Source organism: Chrysemys picta, chromosome 13 (assembly GCF_011386835.1).
Source record: "Chrysemys picta bellii isolate R12L10 chromosome 13, ASM1138683v2, whole genome shotgun sequence".
In the NCBI taxonomy this organism is placed as follows: Eukaryota; Metazoa; Chordata; order Testudines; family Emydidae; genus Chrysemys; species Chrysemys picta.
The window spans coordinates 22,630,203-22,643,757 of NC_088803.1; the positions used below are offsets into that span (position 1 = coordinate 22,630,203).

General features: G+C 43.3%; 1 protein-coding gene across 5 annotated transcripts in view; it reads left to right on the forward strand.

Annotated features, from left to right (window-relative positions):
* Positions 1 to 13,166, forward strand: part of ERGIC3 (ERGIC and golgi 3) — a 59,637-nt gene extending 46,471 nt beyond the window's left edge. For 3 of the 5 annotated variants that reach the window (XM_005294050.4, XM_005294049.4, XM_042854932.2), the window contains 4 exons: positions 985 to 1,049; positions 9,987 to 10,123; positions 11,372 to 11,427; positions 12,288 to 13,166. In XM_005294050.4, the coding sequence (XP_005294107.1) occupies positions 985 to 1,049; positions 9,987 to 10,123; positions 11,372 to 11,427; positions 12,288 to 12,367 (338 nt within the window). In that variant the 3' untranslated portion in view covers positions 12,368 to 13,166. The remainder of the gene's footprint in view (positions 1 to 984; positions 1,050 to 9,986; positions 10,124 to 11,371; positions 11,428 to 12,287) is intronic. The other 2 variants (XM_005294051.4, XM_065566592.1) reach the window with 1 other exon arrangement.
* Positions 13,167 to 13,555: the final 389 nt, after the last annotated feature.

Genomic DNA, 13,555 nt, shown 5'->3' on the forward strand with positions numbered 1-13,555 from the left:
AAGCTGTGGGGAGGACTAGAAGAGCCCCCTGCTCTTTCCATCTTCCTTGCAGAATAGCTGCCTTCAGTCTTCCTGATTCCTGAGAACTTTGCCATTCACTCTCTGAGACAAAACTTGGAAAGTTCCAGCCCCAAAGGTGAATTTTCTAAACTAGCTGTGGCCTCCCTCAGAGGGGAAGTTCCCTTGAGAATCCCTCTGTGGCAAAAGACCACAATCGATGGCCTGGTGGTAGGGATTTATTTGTATTGTATTTCAAGCATCAATCCTTTGCTCTAGGTGCCTTTGACCAAAATTAAAATATGCCCTGTAAACAATTTAAAAGAAACATGTGCAATAGTCCCTTCACCCTTTAGAGATTCATCTTATCTCACCATTGCCTCAGAGAGATCTGTTCCCTTCCCTCAATCTAACCCTCACCCTAAATGCCTGGGGAAAAGAGTGAGCATGGTATCCAGGAGGGTAGCAGATCTGCGCTGTTGCAAACCAAGTTCCATGGCCAGTATCCTCTGTGGAAAATGCCCTCCCAGCAGGCCCATCTGTCTAAACTAAGGGGCCTCTAAATTAAGCAGTGATGGCATGGGGAGAGAGGTCTCCTCTCAGGTAGACAAGTTCCTAACTATTTAGAGAAAATCAGCATATTTCAACTTAGCTGCAGGTTTCTATACCATCCTTGACTATAGCTATTCTGTGTGCCATGGCTGTCATGTCTACAGCATGGTTTGGCAATGCTTTTTTGTGTCTATTTTGTGTGCTGTGGTTATTCCACATTATATATACTTTGGCTAGTCAGAGTTCTCCCAGCCTGTAACACATCTAGGTAGTTCATCATGATGTGGCTGTCTTCTGCTGTCTGTAGTGGCTGTAGAAAGTATCTGCATTAGCATTTAAAAGAGAGATTTATTAATAAGGGTCAATGAAGTTCAGAATGGGCACATCTCTGTCTTTTCTGGTTATTCACTATGTCTCTTTGTCTTCTGCTGCTAGCTTCTATGATGTTTCAGTACTTCGTCAAAGTGGTCCCTACAGTCTATATGAAAGTCGATGGTGAGGTAAGCACCGTTTTTTTTTCTGTGTACACACATTGGGGATGCTGGTCTCTTTCTGCAGGCCCAACCCCAGAAACACTCCTGTGTTTATATGCTTCTGTGCTTTATTAATTTTGTTTTAAGGCGTCTCTTATCTTTGAATGTGTAAAGCCTTCTCAAACTGTGATTGGTGGAGCACTTGCTGGAGGGCACTTGTTTGCTCTTCCTTCTGACTATCCATTTATGTCCCACTCATCAATGGGGTATCTGCTTCCAGCTGCTTCTGTGGGTCTCGGGCGTCCATGGCAAAAAAGCTTGGATGGCTGTAAAAGCAGCTGGAAACAAGAAGGAGCTAGCCTCATCATTTCCATTATGTGGTGCTGCTGCTGCTACATAATGACCTGTATAATTTGCTGTCGTCATATTTCCATGTAAGCAATTGTTATTAGCTTTCATATGATACTCGGACAGATATTATTGCAGTAGCATGTAAATGCCACAAGAATATTGTGCAATAATGAATGGAATTGAAGTGGGGAGGGAGGGAATCCATGAGACGAGGCCTGTTGAGTGAGATGCGGTCCTCCCTGTGAAAAGACTTTTAAGAACCCCTGGCATACCCCTAAAGCACTCTATAGCCAGGTTACAAGGGAACCAAGTAAAATACAGTGTATTCCCACAGAAATGAAAGCTTACAGCAGGGGTGTCATTTGAAGGCTGCAGACCTTGTCAGGCCTCAAGTGGCCTCTCTGGACATAGCCCTCTGCCCTTTAAAACAGTAGACCTTGCCAGATGCCAAACTGTGTATTGTTGTGATTGTGGCAGGGAGTCCCAGATGTGTGTGGCCTGGTTCTTAATTTAGATGTCTCCCTTACTCCTGTGCCTGCTGCACTTTATTCAACAGGCCATTGTTCTCTGGTTGAATAAACCTAATCTTGCTTTCCTGTCACTTTCCTTAAAGCAGGCCCCACCATCAACTTCTTCTTTCAGTGTTACATGCCCTCCTCCCAGCTTCACTTGTGTTCACAGGAGAAATGAAATGGCAGGGCCAAGACTTTGGAATTAGGGGGCAAGGAAGTCATGCAGAGAATCAAGCCCAAGTCACATGACTGATCAGAAATGAAGTTCAGCTGGTAACTGCATCATTTGTTTTCACAACATCATATAAAAAATGGTGCAGCCTCATCTGGATACCATGTGCAGTACTGGTTACCCCATCTCACACAGAGTATTGCACAATTAGATGAGAATGATTTGGAGCCTGGAAAAACTCTTCCTATGAAGAGAAATTGGAAAGAATGTTTCCCTGAGAAAGATGATGCATAATACAGGGCAAGATACATGGTCTAGGAAAGTTGGCTCAGGAGCTTCTGTTCTCTGTGACTGATAACACAAGAACAAAGGGACAGTCAATGAATTTTAAAAATGGGAAATTCAGAACTGATAAAAGGGAATACTTTTTCACACAATGAGTAATTAGACTGAGGAACACATTGCACAGGAAGTTGTTGAGGTCAAGAACGTGGCAAGATTCAAAAAGGGATTATGTCTACATTTGTGTGGATACCAAGAATATCCAGGGTTAGAATAATTAATGCTAGCAAAAAGTTTGGAAGAGATACTGAACCTTAGTGTGATGTTATGGGGTCACCCAGGCCAGTAAGAGGTTTCTGTCAGGTTGGATATTAGGAAACACTATTTCACTAGGAGGGTGGTGAAGCACTGGAATGCGTTACCTAGGGAGGTGGTGGAGTCTCCTTCCTTAGAGGTTTTTAAAGCCCGGCTTGACAAAGCCCTGGCTGGGATGATTTAGTTGGGAATTGGTCCTGCTTTGAGCAGGGGGTTGGACTAGATGACCTCTTGAGGTCCCTTCCAACCCTGATATTCTATGATTCTATGATTCTGTCCTGTATCCTTGGCTGTCTTGTGGCTATGAAGCTTTGGTCCAGAGCTCTGACCCAAGCAGCCTGCCAGCAGTCCACAAACCTCATCCTGGCTCTGACCAACCTGGTTACTCCTTGCAGGCTGACCTTAGTACCTTTCCAGCCCTGAATTTTCCCCCAAATAATCCTCCCTCAGAATCCAGTCCAGGGGATCCTCACAGAGATAGTGCTAGGTTTGCTGCCTTTACAGAGACAGTCAAACTCCAAGCTGTCAACTTTCTAGAAGCACACACTTACACAGCACTGATGATTTATAATGAAAGCAAAATAAGTTTATTAACAAAAGAAACTGGATTAAGTGATACCAAATAGAGGATAATGGTAGAGATGATTACAAGCAAATAAAAGTGAAACCAGACATCTAGAAGTCTAAAATTTAATCTAGCAAGATAGTCTTTGTTAAGGGTGACCAGATGTCCTGATTTTATAGGGACAGTCCCGATTTTTGGGTCTTTTTCTTATATAGGCTCCTATTACCCCCCACCCCCGTCCCGATTTTTCACACTTGCTGTCTGGTCACCCTAGTCTTTGTTCAAGATGTTTTTTCTCTCCCCCGGTCTCCTTTACAGCTTTTACTGGTCAGCCAGGCCAGGACCCATCACAGAGATCAGATAGCTGGTTTCTTTGTCTCCTAAGGTGAAGGAACAAGGCGGAATCTCTCTCTGTTCTTTGTATCCCTAATGGGACGGTCTTTGTCTTACAAGTCAGGAAGGTCTCCTGGGGATTCAGTCTCCTGTGTCTGTCTGAGGCACAGGAGCCATGCTAGTTCTGTCTCTCTAAAGTTCAGAATCAGGATAATCCCTGCTGGTTTAGCTTGATGGCTTTGTTTACAGCTAACATGTAAATTGAGGTAAACCCACATTTCTGTGTCTAGGACAGACCTGTCCATCACCTTTACCTAGGCTAAGCTGTCTTGTTTTAAACAAATGTTAATAACATAATACTGAGGGAATTCAGAACTTCATATATAGCGTTAACACATATATTTTACAATGATATTAATAACAAGTATGTTAAATTCAAAGAACAACAAACCAATCCTGAAAGCAAAATGATTGAAAGGTTAGTGCTTCAAAGGTAGAACAATGAACACAAAGATGTAAATATGAAGAGCACCTCAGAAAACTTCCGCTCCAAACTAAGAGGAGATATCTTCAGTAGGGCTATCAATTAATCGCAGTTAACTCACGCAATTAACTCAAAATTAACGTGATTCAAAAAAATTAATAGTGACTAATCGCAGTTTTAATTGCACTATTAAACAATAGAATACCAACTGAAATGTATTAAATATTAATATTAAATGGTTTTTTATATTTTCAAATATATTGATTTCAGTTACAATGCAGAATACAAAATGTACAGCGCTCACTTTATATTATTCTTTTATTACAAATATTTGCACTCTAAAAATGATAAATAGTATTTTTCAGTTCACTCAGACAAGTACTGTAGTGCGATTCTTTATTGTGAAAGTGCAACTTACAAATGTAGATTTTTTTTGTTATATATCTGCATTCAAAAACAAAACACTGTAAAATTTTAGAGCCTACAAGTCCACTTAGTCCTACTTCTTCTTCAGCCAGTTGCTAAGAGAAACAAGTTTGTTTACATTTATGGGAGATAATGCTGCCCACTTCTTATTTACAATGTCACCGCGCAATTTAATTTTTTTAGTCATGCAACAGCCCTAATCTTCAGAGAACCAGAATTAGCAGGTGAGTAATTATCTTGTATCTAAAAATACCTTGTGTAGAAATACTCACTGCTGCTCAAAGACACCATGCCTACAGAGCTCTACACGACCAGGAGCTAACCAATCAGGGAGAGCGCCTCTGCTAGGATAGTTAGGTGTCTTGATTCTGATTGATATCTGAGGCCAGATAGTTAGTTTCAGTGGGTAAAGAAGAGATAGAGAATTCTAGAACCCTAGGCGTAGAAGGGACCGCAAGGGTCATCTAGTCTAATCCCTGCCAAGATGCAGGATTTGTTGTGTCTAAACCATCCAAGACAGATGCTCTCCAGCCTCCCTTTGAAAACCTCCAGTGAAGGAGCTTCCACAACCTCCCAGTCTGTTCCATTGTCCTACTGTTCTTACAATTAGGAAGTTTTTCCTAAAACTTAATCTAAATCTGCTATGCTGTAGTTTGAACCCATTGCCTCTCATCCTGCCATCTGTGGCAAGAAAGAACAATTTTTGTCCTTTTTTATGTCAGTCTTTCAAGTATTTGACAACCGCCATCATGTCCCTCCATAATCTTCTTTTTTCTGAACTAAACATACCCAGTTCCTTCAGCCTTTGCTCGTATTGCTTGCATTCCATCCCTTTGATCATCTTTGTCGCTCATCTCTGGATCCTTCCCCATTTCTCTACATCCTTTCTATACAGCGGTGACCAAAATTGGACACAGTATCCTGCAACACCTAATCAGCGCTGAGTAGAGCAGTACTGTCTCCTCCCATGACTTGCATGCTATACCTCTGTTAATTCAACCCTAAATTGCATTTGCTTCTTTTGCAATAGCATCACATTGCTGACTCATCAGTGTGGTCTCTTCTCAGCACCATGAGCAGGAGTCTGGCAACTTGTTCAGCAAATGGTAAAGAGTCTAATTCTGATGTTCTCAACTGGAAGTTCCAGAGACCACTCATCATCAGGATCAGTCTCAGATCCGCTCTGGCTGTCTGTAGTCCTGTTCTCTTCTGCCAGGTAACCGGAAATGTCTTGTAGGACATAGCCCACTCCCACATCCGTAGACTTTCTGACACAGGAGTTGCCACCTCTTGCTTTCTTGCTTGGTTATGTAAAAACACAGCGGTTTGAATGTCTGTATGAATCAGGCTCACTTCCTGGGACACCAGGTCTCCAAGGACCTTCAAGCATACAGGACTGTTCCCATCTCTTGCGGCTCTTCCTGGAGAGTCCAAGTCCCCGGTGAGGATTCCTCTGCATGAGCTCCTTAGTCAGGTGGGACACATCTATGATCCTTACAGTTTGAGTGGGAGAGACTTGGAAATCTCTTTCAATGTCACATTGTCACTGAACTGCCACCAAATCAGCGAGATTGTTCATTTCCCAGGTGTAATGCAAGAGTCCCTGGGAGGCTTGCTTCTGCTGGGATCTCAGCATCCACTATGATGTTGTGTTGCTAGTGCCATAGGTACTATTAATACAGGTGCAGCCGTGAAACCAAATAATCAAAGCATGGTCCAAGCTGTCTCTTGCTGGCTCTCATATAGCCTTTCTGCCAGACTAGCAATGTCCTGGATCTTATCATGGTGCGGATAAGCTTTGAGTTGAGCTGCGTTGAGCAGGGCTCCTACATGACCCTGGTGTCTGCTGGGGAGAAGCTGGGAATTGGGTAGCTTATCATGAACACTGGTGAATCCAGCACCCTGATGCTGAACACGGATTGATCTTTCAACTGCTTCCAGTGACCTGTCATTGATCAGTCAATCATCCAAATAGGGGAATGTATGCACTCCCAGCCTGTACTGGTACCATCAAGCCTTTCATGAAAACCCATTGTGCCAATGCCAGGCCAGAAATGAGTGTGGTAGAGCTGTTTCCGTAGGACACATCCAAGATCCTTCTCGTGCTTGGGAAGTACCCCTATGTGCATGGAAGTATCTGCAAGCTCCAGAGCACATAGCATCCTTCCAGAAGAGGCATGATGGCTCTCAGAGTGACCGTTCTGAGTGTTTCCTTTATTCAGGTCCCTGATATCTAGGATGGGCTGGCTGGAGCCCTCTTGTCTGACTATCAGGAAGTATCTGGAGTAATCCCTCTCCCTGTTTCACCCAGGGTCTGTGGCTTTCTTTGCCAGGAAGGAGTGGATTCCCTGCAGTATCTTTGCCTCATGTAGAGGACCCCAAGTGTGTTCTTAGGGAAAGGTGTGGAGCATTTTCAAAAAACCTGATCTTGTACCCCATGAGCAACACTAAGGACACAGTTGTCCAAAGTGATGTAGGCCAGTGAGGAAGAAATGCTCCCATTCTGCCTCCACCAGGCAGGTTCTGGCAGGCTACAGAAATTACCAGAGCATCAGATTTTCATTGGTCTTTGATCCTTATTGGAAGGAAATGTAGGATGCTTTGGCTTCTCTTGTTGATTTTGGAATTGCGCTCCCTGAGCCTGCAGAGTACTGAGCCCCTTGGAATGTGGCCTTTGATGTGAAAACCAACTTTACTTGGAATTTCTTCCTTTCCTTCCTTGTGGGAAGGGCCTGTGGAATGAGAGAGAGATCTGAGAGAACACAGAGTAGCCTTTAATGCCTTTGCTCTCAATAGAGAGGTCTTCATCTGTTCCCCACAGAGGTTCTCTCAGGTAAGAGGGACCCGCAGCCTGTTTGTATCTCCTGGTTGAACCTGGAGCCTCAGATAGTGGCTCTGAGGTAGCCAGTGAAGTAGAGGTCCCACAAACCTGTTGCCAGACTAGGTCTGTGTCTTCATACACAATCTTTCTGAGCTCCTGATACTTATCCCGGCGAAGAGACTTGTCCCTTTTCCGCAGCTCTACCTGCTCTTTATCCAGAAGGGCCATAATGCAAAGTGTTTCTGCAATGGAGTGGAAACACTTCTTCCAAATAAGCCACAGTGCTGAAGCTCCCAGTGCTGGTGTGCTTTGCTGGTACAGTGGCCACGCTTCCTTCTGGCGGTGTGGGAAGTGAGTGATGCTGTCAAGGGCATCCTGGGGCAATATGTGCTTTTTCTCAAGCAACTTCAAACAGGGATTAGGGTGAGGAGGGTGCCACATCTTCATCAGCTGGTCCAAAAGAGGGTGCAAAGGCACAGCACCTTTTATTAGACAGAGGCTCCAGGGGTCTGTCCACTCTGGCCCTTGAGATTATTGGAGCCGGGGAACTCAAAGCTGGCTGACTTAGCCTGCTCTTTTAGAGATAAAATTGGATCCTCACGTTGAGTTGCTATTCTTCCGTTCCTGTGAATTGGACAGACACATACTTGGCATCAGAAGAGTTCTCCAGCACATCAGTGTCCAACTAGCTGCCAAAGCCACCCTGATCATTTCACTGCTTCCGTTAAGGTTAACCTGCTGAGCTGATGGGGAGCCTGGAGCATCAGTCATTCCTCAGAAGATGTTGACACTGGCTGTGCCAAGGCATTCTGAACAGAGGAGGTTGAGCATCAAGTTTAGGAGCCAGCGCCTGATAGATCTTAACATATGGTCCCATATAAGAGTTGAAGATGATGTTGTTGCCTTGGAGGCAGCTTTAGAGATTCAAGGATTTTTTATTTTTTTTTATAATTTGAGGCCAGAGGGGCCATAATGGTCATATAATCTGACCTCATGCGTAGCATGGATCATAGAATTTCACCCCATGATTCCTGTGTCAATCCCATAACTTGTAGCTGAGCTAGAATGTATCTTTTAGAAAGATATTCAGTCTTGATTTAAAGACTGCAAGTGATGGAGAATCTACCACATCCCTTGGTAAGTTTTTCCAGTAGTTAATTCCCCCCATTGCGCCTTATATCTAGTTGAATTTGTCTAGCTTTGGCTTCTAGCCTTTGGATCTTGTTCTGCCTTTGTCTGGTAGATTGAAGAGCCCTATGCGATCAGAACTCTGCCTCTGTAGATACTTATAGACCCATAATCAAGCCCTTCTTAACTTTACCCTTTGTAAGCTAAATAGATTGAGCTTCTCGCATCTCTTACTGTAAGGTGAGTTTTCTGGACCTTGAATCTTTCTTATAGTTCTTTTCTGAACACTTTCCAGTTTGTCAAGATCCTTTTTGAAGAGTGGACACTAGATTGATCTGGATGACATTGAGGCTCCTTGGATCAATCTCTCAATCCTAAATCAGTATGGAGAGGGGACACAGGAAGCTTTTATGTAAAACTAATGTGAGCCCAGGATGTTCCGCAGTGACGAGCCGGAGAGCAGCTGTCTCCTACTCCATCTCCTGTTGAGGCAAGGTGGCGTCTCATCCATTTAGTGGGAGCTTGGTACAACCAACTCAACTACTGAGACCTGGAGGGTGTTGGGGAGTCATTCTGTAGCATTGTTCCCTGCTTTGGATGGGAAGATAGACTGTGCTTTAGTGAAAGCTATGCCCCTGGGCCTACGAGGGAGGGTGGATCAAAACTAACTCAGGCTTACCCTTTTGGGATTTCTCCTTTTGAAGCCCTGCAGTCTGGGCTCATGCTGAACTTACTGGATTCTCTGAGAAACGATTGGAAACATAATGGTTTAGTACACAGGCTGCATTCTGCAAGCATCGCCACACAGCATGCCCAACCTCTATGCAGAGGAAGCAGTGAATATTTCTTACATGATAGACAACTTTCTGCCATGTAGATGTTGCTTGAAAGCGCCTGATGTGTCAAGATAGAGGATGACATTTGCTCAGGGGACAAGGAAAGAAACACTCGAGGCAAATCGCTCCAAAGTTCGGAGATCTCCAGAGTGCACCAGAAAAGAACTGAGGCCTTGAGAGAGCAACAAGGCTTTGAAATGCTGATGCTCTGAAGCAAGAGTACCAGAGCACAAGTACAAAGATCCAGGCCACAGAACCAAGGTTCCTCCACAGCCTCCGAAGGCTGGAGGAACTATCAGCACTCAGGGAGCCGAGAGGTCACCAGAATAAAAATTCCAAAGACTGGAAGACAAGGAGGAGCATTAGGGGAGGTTTGAGAAGTGCTGGAACAGTGGCTGCAGGCAGCTCTCAAGGAGGAACTGTCTGGAAGGTTCCAAAGATGATGTGGGGGGTGGGGATGACTTGTGCTCCTACCCACGATCACTACCATTAGGCACCAAAAATCGTTAAGAGCTTGGGGACTTGTGCATGGCTCATTCTCACACCTGGCTTTCAGTTCTCCAGAATCCTGCAGGATGTCGTCTTTATTGAAGATAGGGTTAGGTCTGGGAGTGCCCCTCCTAGCATCCTCTAGGGGTAGGGTGGCCTTCAGCAAAGGCTCCAAAGTGCAGTCTACACTACGTAGTCTTTTAGTTACTTTATTAATGAAACAATATTTCCCATATTTATTTCCTGCTAGGTGGTGAGGACTAACCAGTTTTCAGTTACCCGGCATGAGAAAATCGCCAATGGGCTAATAGGAGATCAGGGCCTCCCTGGTGTATTTGTGCTCTATGAGCTTTCTCCCATGATGGTGAAACTGACAGAGAAACACAGGTAAGGGCGTGTTTCTATTCACTTCGTTCACCCTGCTTGGAAGGATGAGGCCAGTTCTTATACAACCTGAACCTCTCCAGATATTCTGACATAATATGGCCTATAGTGACAGTAACACAATATATATGTGAAATCTGTGTTTTGTGATGTTTTCAGTGGTGTGTCTATGTATTTTATTTTAGGCAGCTATATTGCGGATGGCACACATAATGACACAGTGAAACACCAAGTATTTCTAACCAGTAGTCAACAAATAAAACACAGTCAAAGGGTACGAAAGTGTTTTGTTTAACGTAGCCATATTTTAAATCAGTGATCTGATGAAAGGAGAATTCACAGCATTTCTGTTACGATGGAATGGTACTGATGGATGGATTAAAGTTGCCATCAAATAAACTTTCTGGCAACATCGCCCTGCAATTAATTCCTTTGTGTTAAGAATATTAACAAATGTGCTCACAGGATACAGTATATTGCACTGTGTGTTATCAGTTTTGGAAAGTGAGCTTTTGTGGTGCTGTCTCGCAGCAGAGTCCCATTGATCGTTGTGCATCGGTGGAAGTACAGCAAAAAAGAGTAAAGACATTCATATTTGGGGGGGTTAATCTCAAACACAACCACGTTAATGCTACATGAAGATCGTGAAGATAGTTCCTCCAGATCGTGCAGATAGAATTCAGCAAACTGAAAAGCACACACAGGATGTCGTAGTTTCGGTTCCTATTTCTCTTATGTCATACATTAATTACATATATTACTCTTTGTTAAATATATACCCTTAAACAAGCAGACTGTGCAATGTGTCTCAGGTCATGTTACTTAGCCGTGTGATATCCTAACTTTTTCCATGGTTCTCCATCTTAATCACGTATTAACATGGGGTTTTTGTTTAGTTTTGAAGTTTTTCATTGTCAGTGCAGATAGGCATTGATGATAAATTATTTGGCATGAGGACCTCTGCATATTTTATTGTATAAAGTGAGTATATCACTTCATGAATAGTGACATTGATAGCACTGGCCCTGTTTGCAAAGTATGGCACCACTTCGCCTGAATGGTGGTGGCAGAATCTGACCAGTAGCTGGACAGATTGAGTTTTGGGATTTCATTTTCTTCACCATTAAACTCTTCCTTTTTGTTTTGTTTAAGCTCTATATTTATAACTTGCAAGCGATCGGTCTAGGTATTGATCTGTCATCATGGCATCTGAGCTCATGGAGATTATTCAATCTGTTTTCCTTTCTCTAGGCCCTTTACACACTTCCTCACAGGAGTCTGTGCCATTGTTGGAGGAGTATTTACAGGTATCAGAGCTTTTAGTTTCATTTTTTCTAAAATGTGCAGGCTTGTCGTCCTGCTCATACTAGGGCTGAAATGTGGATTGGATCTCCTTTGGGCAGAGATTAGGGCTTTCTTTGCCTTCCCTGTGCCACACCCCCTTTGGAGTTATACATTATCATTAGCATGAAAGTTCATTTATTTACAAAGATCCAGTTCACAATAGAAGTATAAATACAATAATGTCTAATTTCAGCATAAGTGGCAGTACGAAAAGAAGCTAACTTTATACCGAATTTCCATTTGAAACAATAACAAAGTTGAAGAAATATAACAGAATCTCTGTTGTTACTATACATTTGAGTCATATTTGTCTAGAAAATGTGTCTGACCAGGGAAAAGCTTCCCAGAAGCAATTTCTTTTGTCAAATGAATCTGTCTTGTTCTAAGCAGGGTGGTTGGGGCTTTCAGGGTATGCATATAGGTTTGGAAATAAATATGTACAATGAGACACATGGGGTAGGGGCCCATCTGTCAAAGGGAGACGTCTTGTCCTTTTGCTTTGGAATCCTGGCCCCTTAAGTTCTGTGAGAATGGGGTTTAATCTCTTGTCTTTTGGATACCATTCTGTTCTTCAGCGCATGCATCAGCTGCCTTGTGGTGAGAATGATCTTTGTCCTGAGAAGCATAATCCCATCTGTGTCTCATCTCCATCAGAGGAGATCAGGGTCTCCACAATCTCCCAGGGAGCTGCAAGGATTCTGTTCTCTGTGCATAGAGCTGGAACTTCGCCCTTGGGGGAAGGGTTCTGTGTTTGTCCCATGAGATAAAGCATTTTCTTCTGTTTTGTGGAATGTCTGGGCTGATCCTTCTTTTCTTCTTTCAGTGGCAGGACTCATTGATTCCTTGATCTATCACTCTGCTCGTGCCATTCAGAAGAAAATAGAGCTTGGGAAGACGACATAGATACGAAATTGCTGCAGCCCATGAAGAATGCAGAGAGGAACTAAACAAATCCTTCAAGACACAAGTGACCCCCTGAGTGTGCAAAGAGAAGATATCTGGGATTACCAGACACCCCCACTCATCCTTCCATCGCCATCTCTTTGTGCTTTGTTTGGCATTGATTTGTGGACAGGACAGCTTGATCCTTGTTCCTGTGAGGATTTTTCATTAGCCATCTTGTCAGGCTGTACAGACCCTCCCGTGGGCAGCCTTTCGTGCCCATCGCTGTTGAATTGCCCCTGAGGCTGTTGCAGGAGGAGCAGCATCCTGTTATGAGATGCTGAATGGATTAAAGTTGCCATCAAATAAACTTTCTGGCAACGCCACCCAGCAGTTATTTCCTTTATGTTCAGAATATTTACAAATGTGCTCACTGGATACAGCATCAGACATCTGTCAAAATGTGCTGACCCCTCCTGTCTTGCCCTGCCGAATCTCAGGCAATAAGGTGTAAGACCTAGCACACGAGACATGGTTACAAGATGATAAATCTCTGCCTAGGGCACCTCAAAACTCCAGCAGTAGGGATGCTCAAAACTGCTCTTTCAATGCAAGAAAAGTGATCTGTGCTAGTAAGAAACCAATCTTGGCTGTTTTTAAAAATGTTTCGTCAACTTTTTAAATTGAATCGTATTTTCACTCCCCATATCCTTACCTTTTGTAATAAAATATATCATCTGTGGATTTTAGTAAAGCATTTGGTAGAGTGACTCAATGTAACTAACTAATTAATTTATTAAAATTGGTTAATTAACTTTGATCCCATACTGGTACGTGAATGGAAAACTGTCTGAAGAACCACAAAGGTAATGATGAATGGCAAAGTATTCAGGCAGGATGGCACGGTTAGATCTGTTCTTATCATTTACATTAGTGATTGGCCAAACTGCATGTTAACAAAGCTAGCAGATGATACTAAAGCTGACTCTGACTCTGGGACAAACTGGAATTATAACAGTGTACATCAGGATGGAGTAATGTTTGCGAGCGTATAGCAGTAATTTAGTGTAAAATACATTACAGGAATGGTGCAATTATCTCCAAACCAAACGCTGTCAGTCCAAGAAATTCTGAGTTAAGCTTTAAGTTAAAAGAAGCCCAATTTATTCAAGGTATGGAAATACACCATTAAGGCACCTTGGCCCCAAT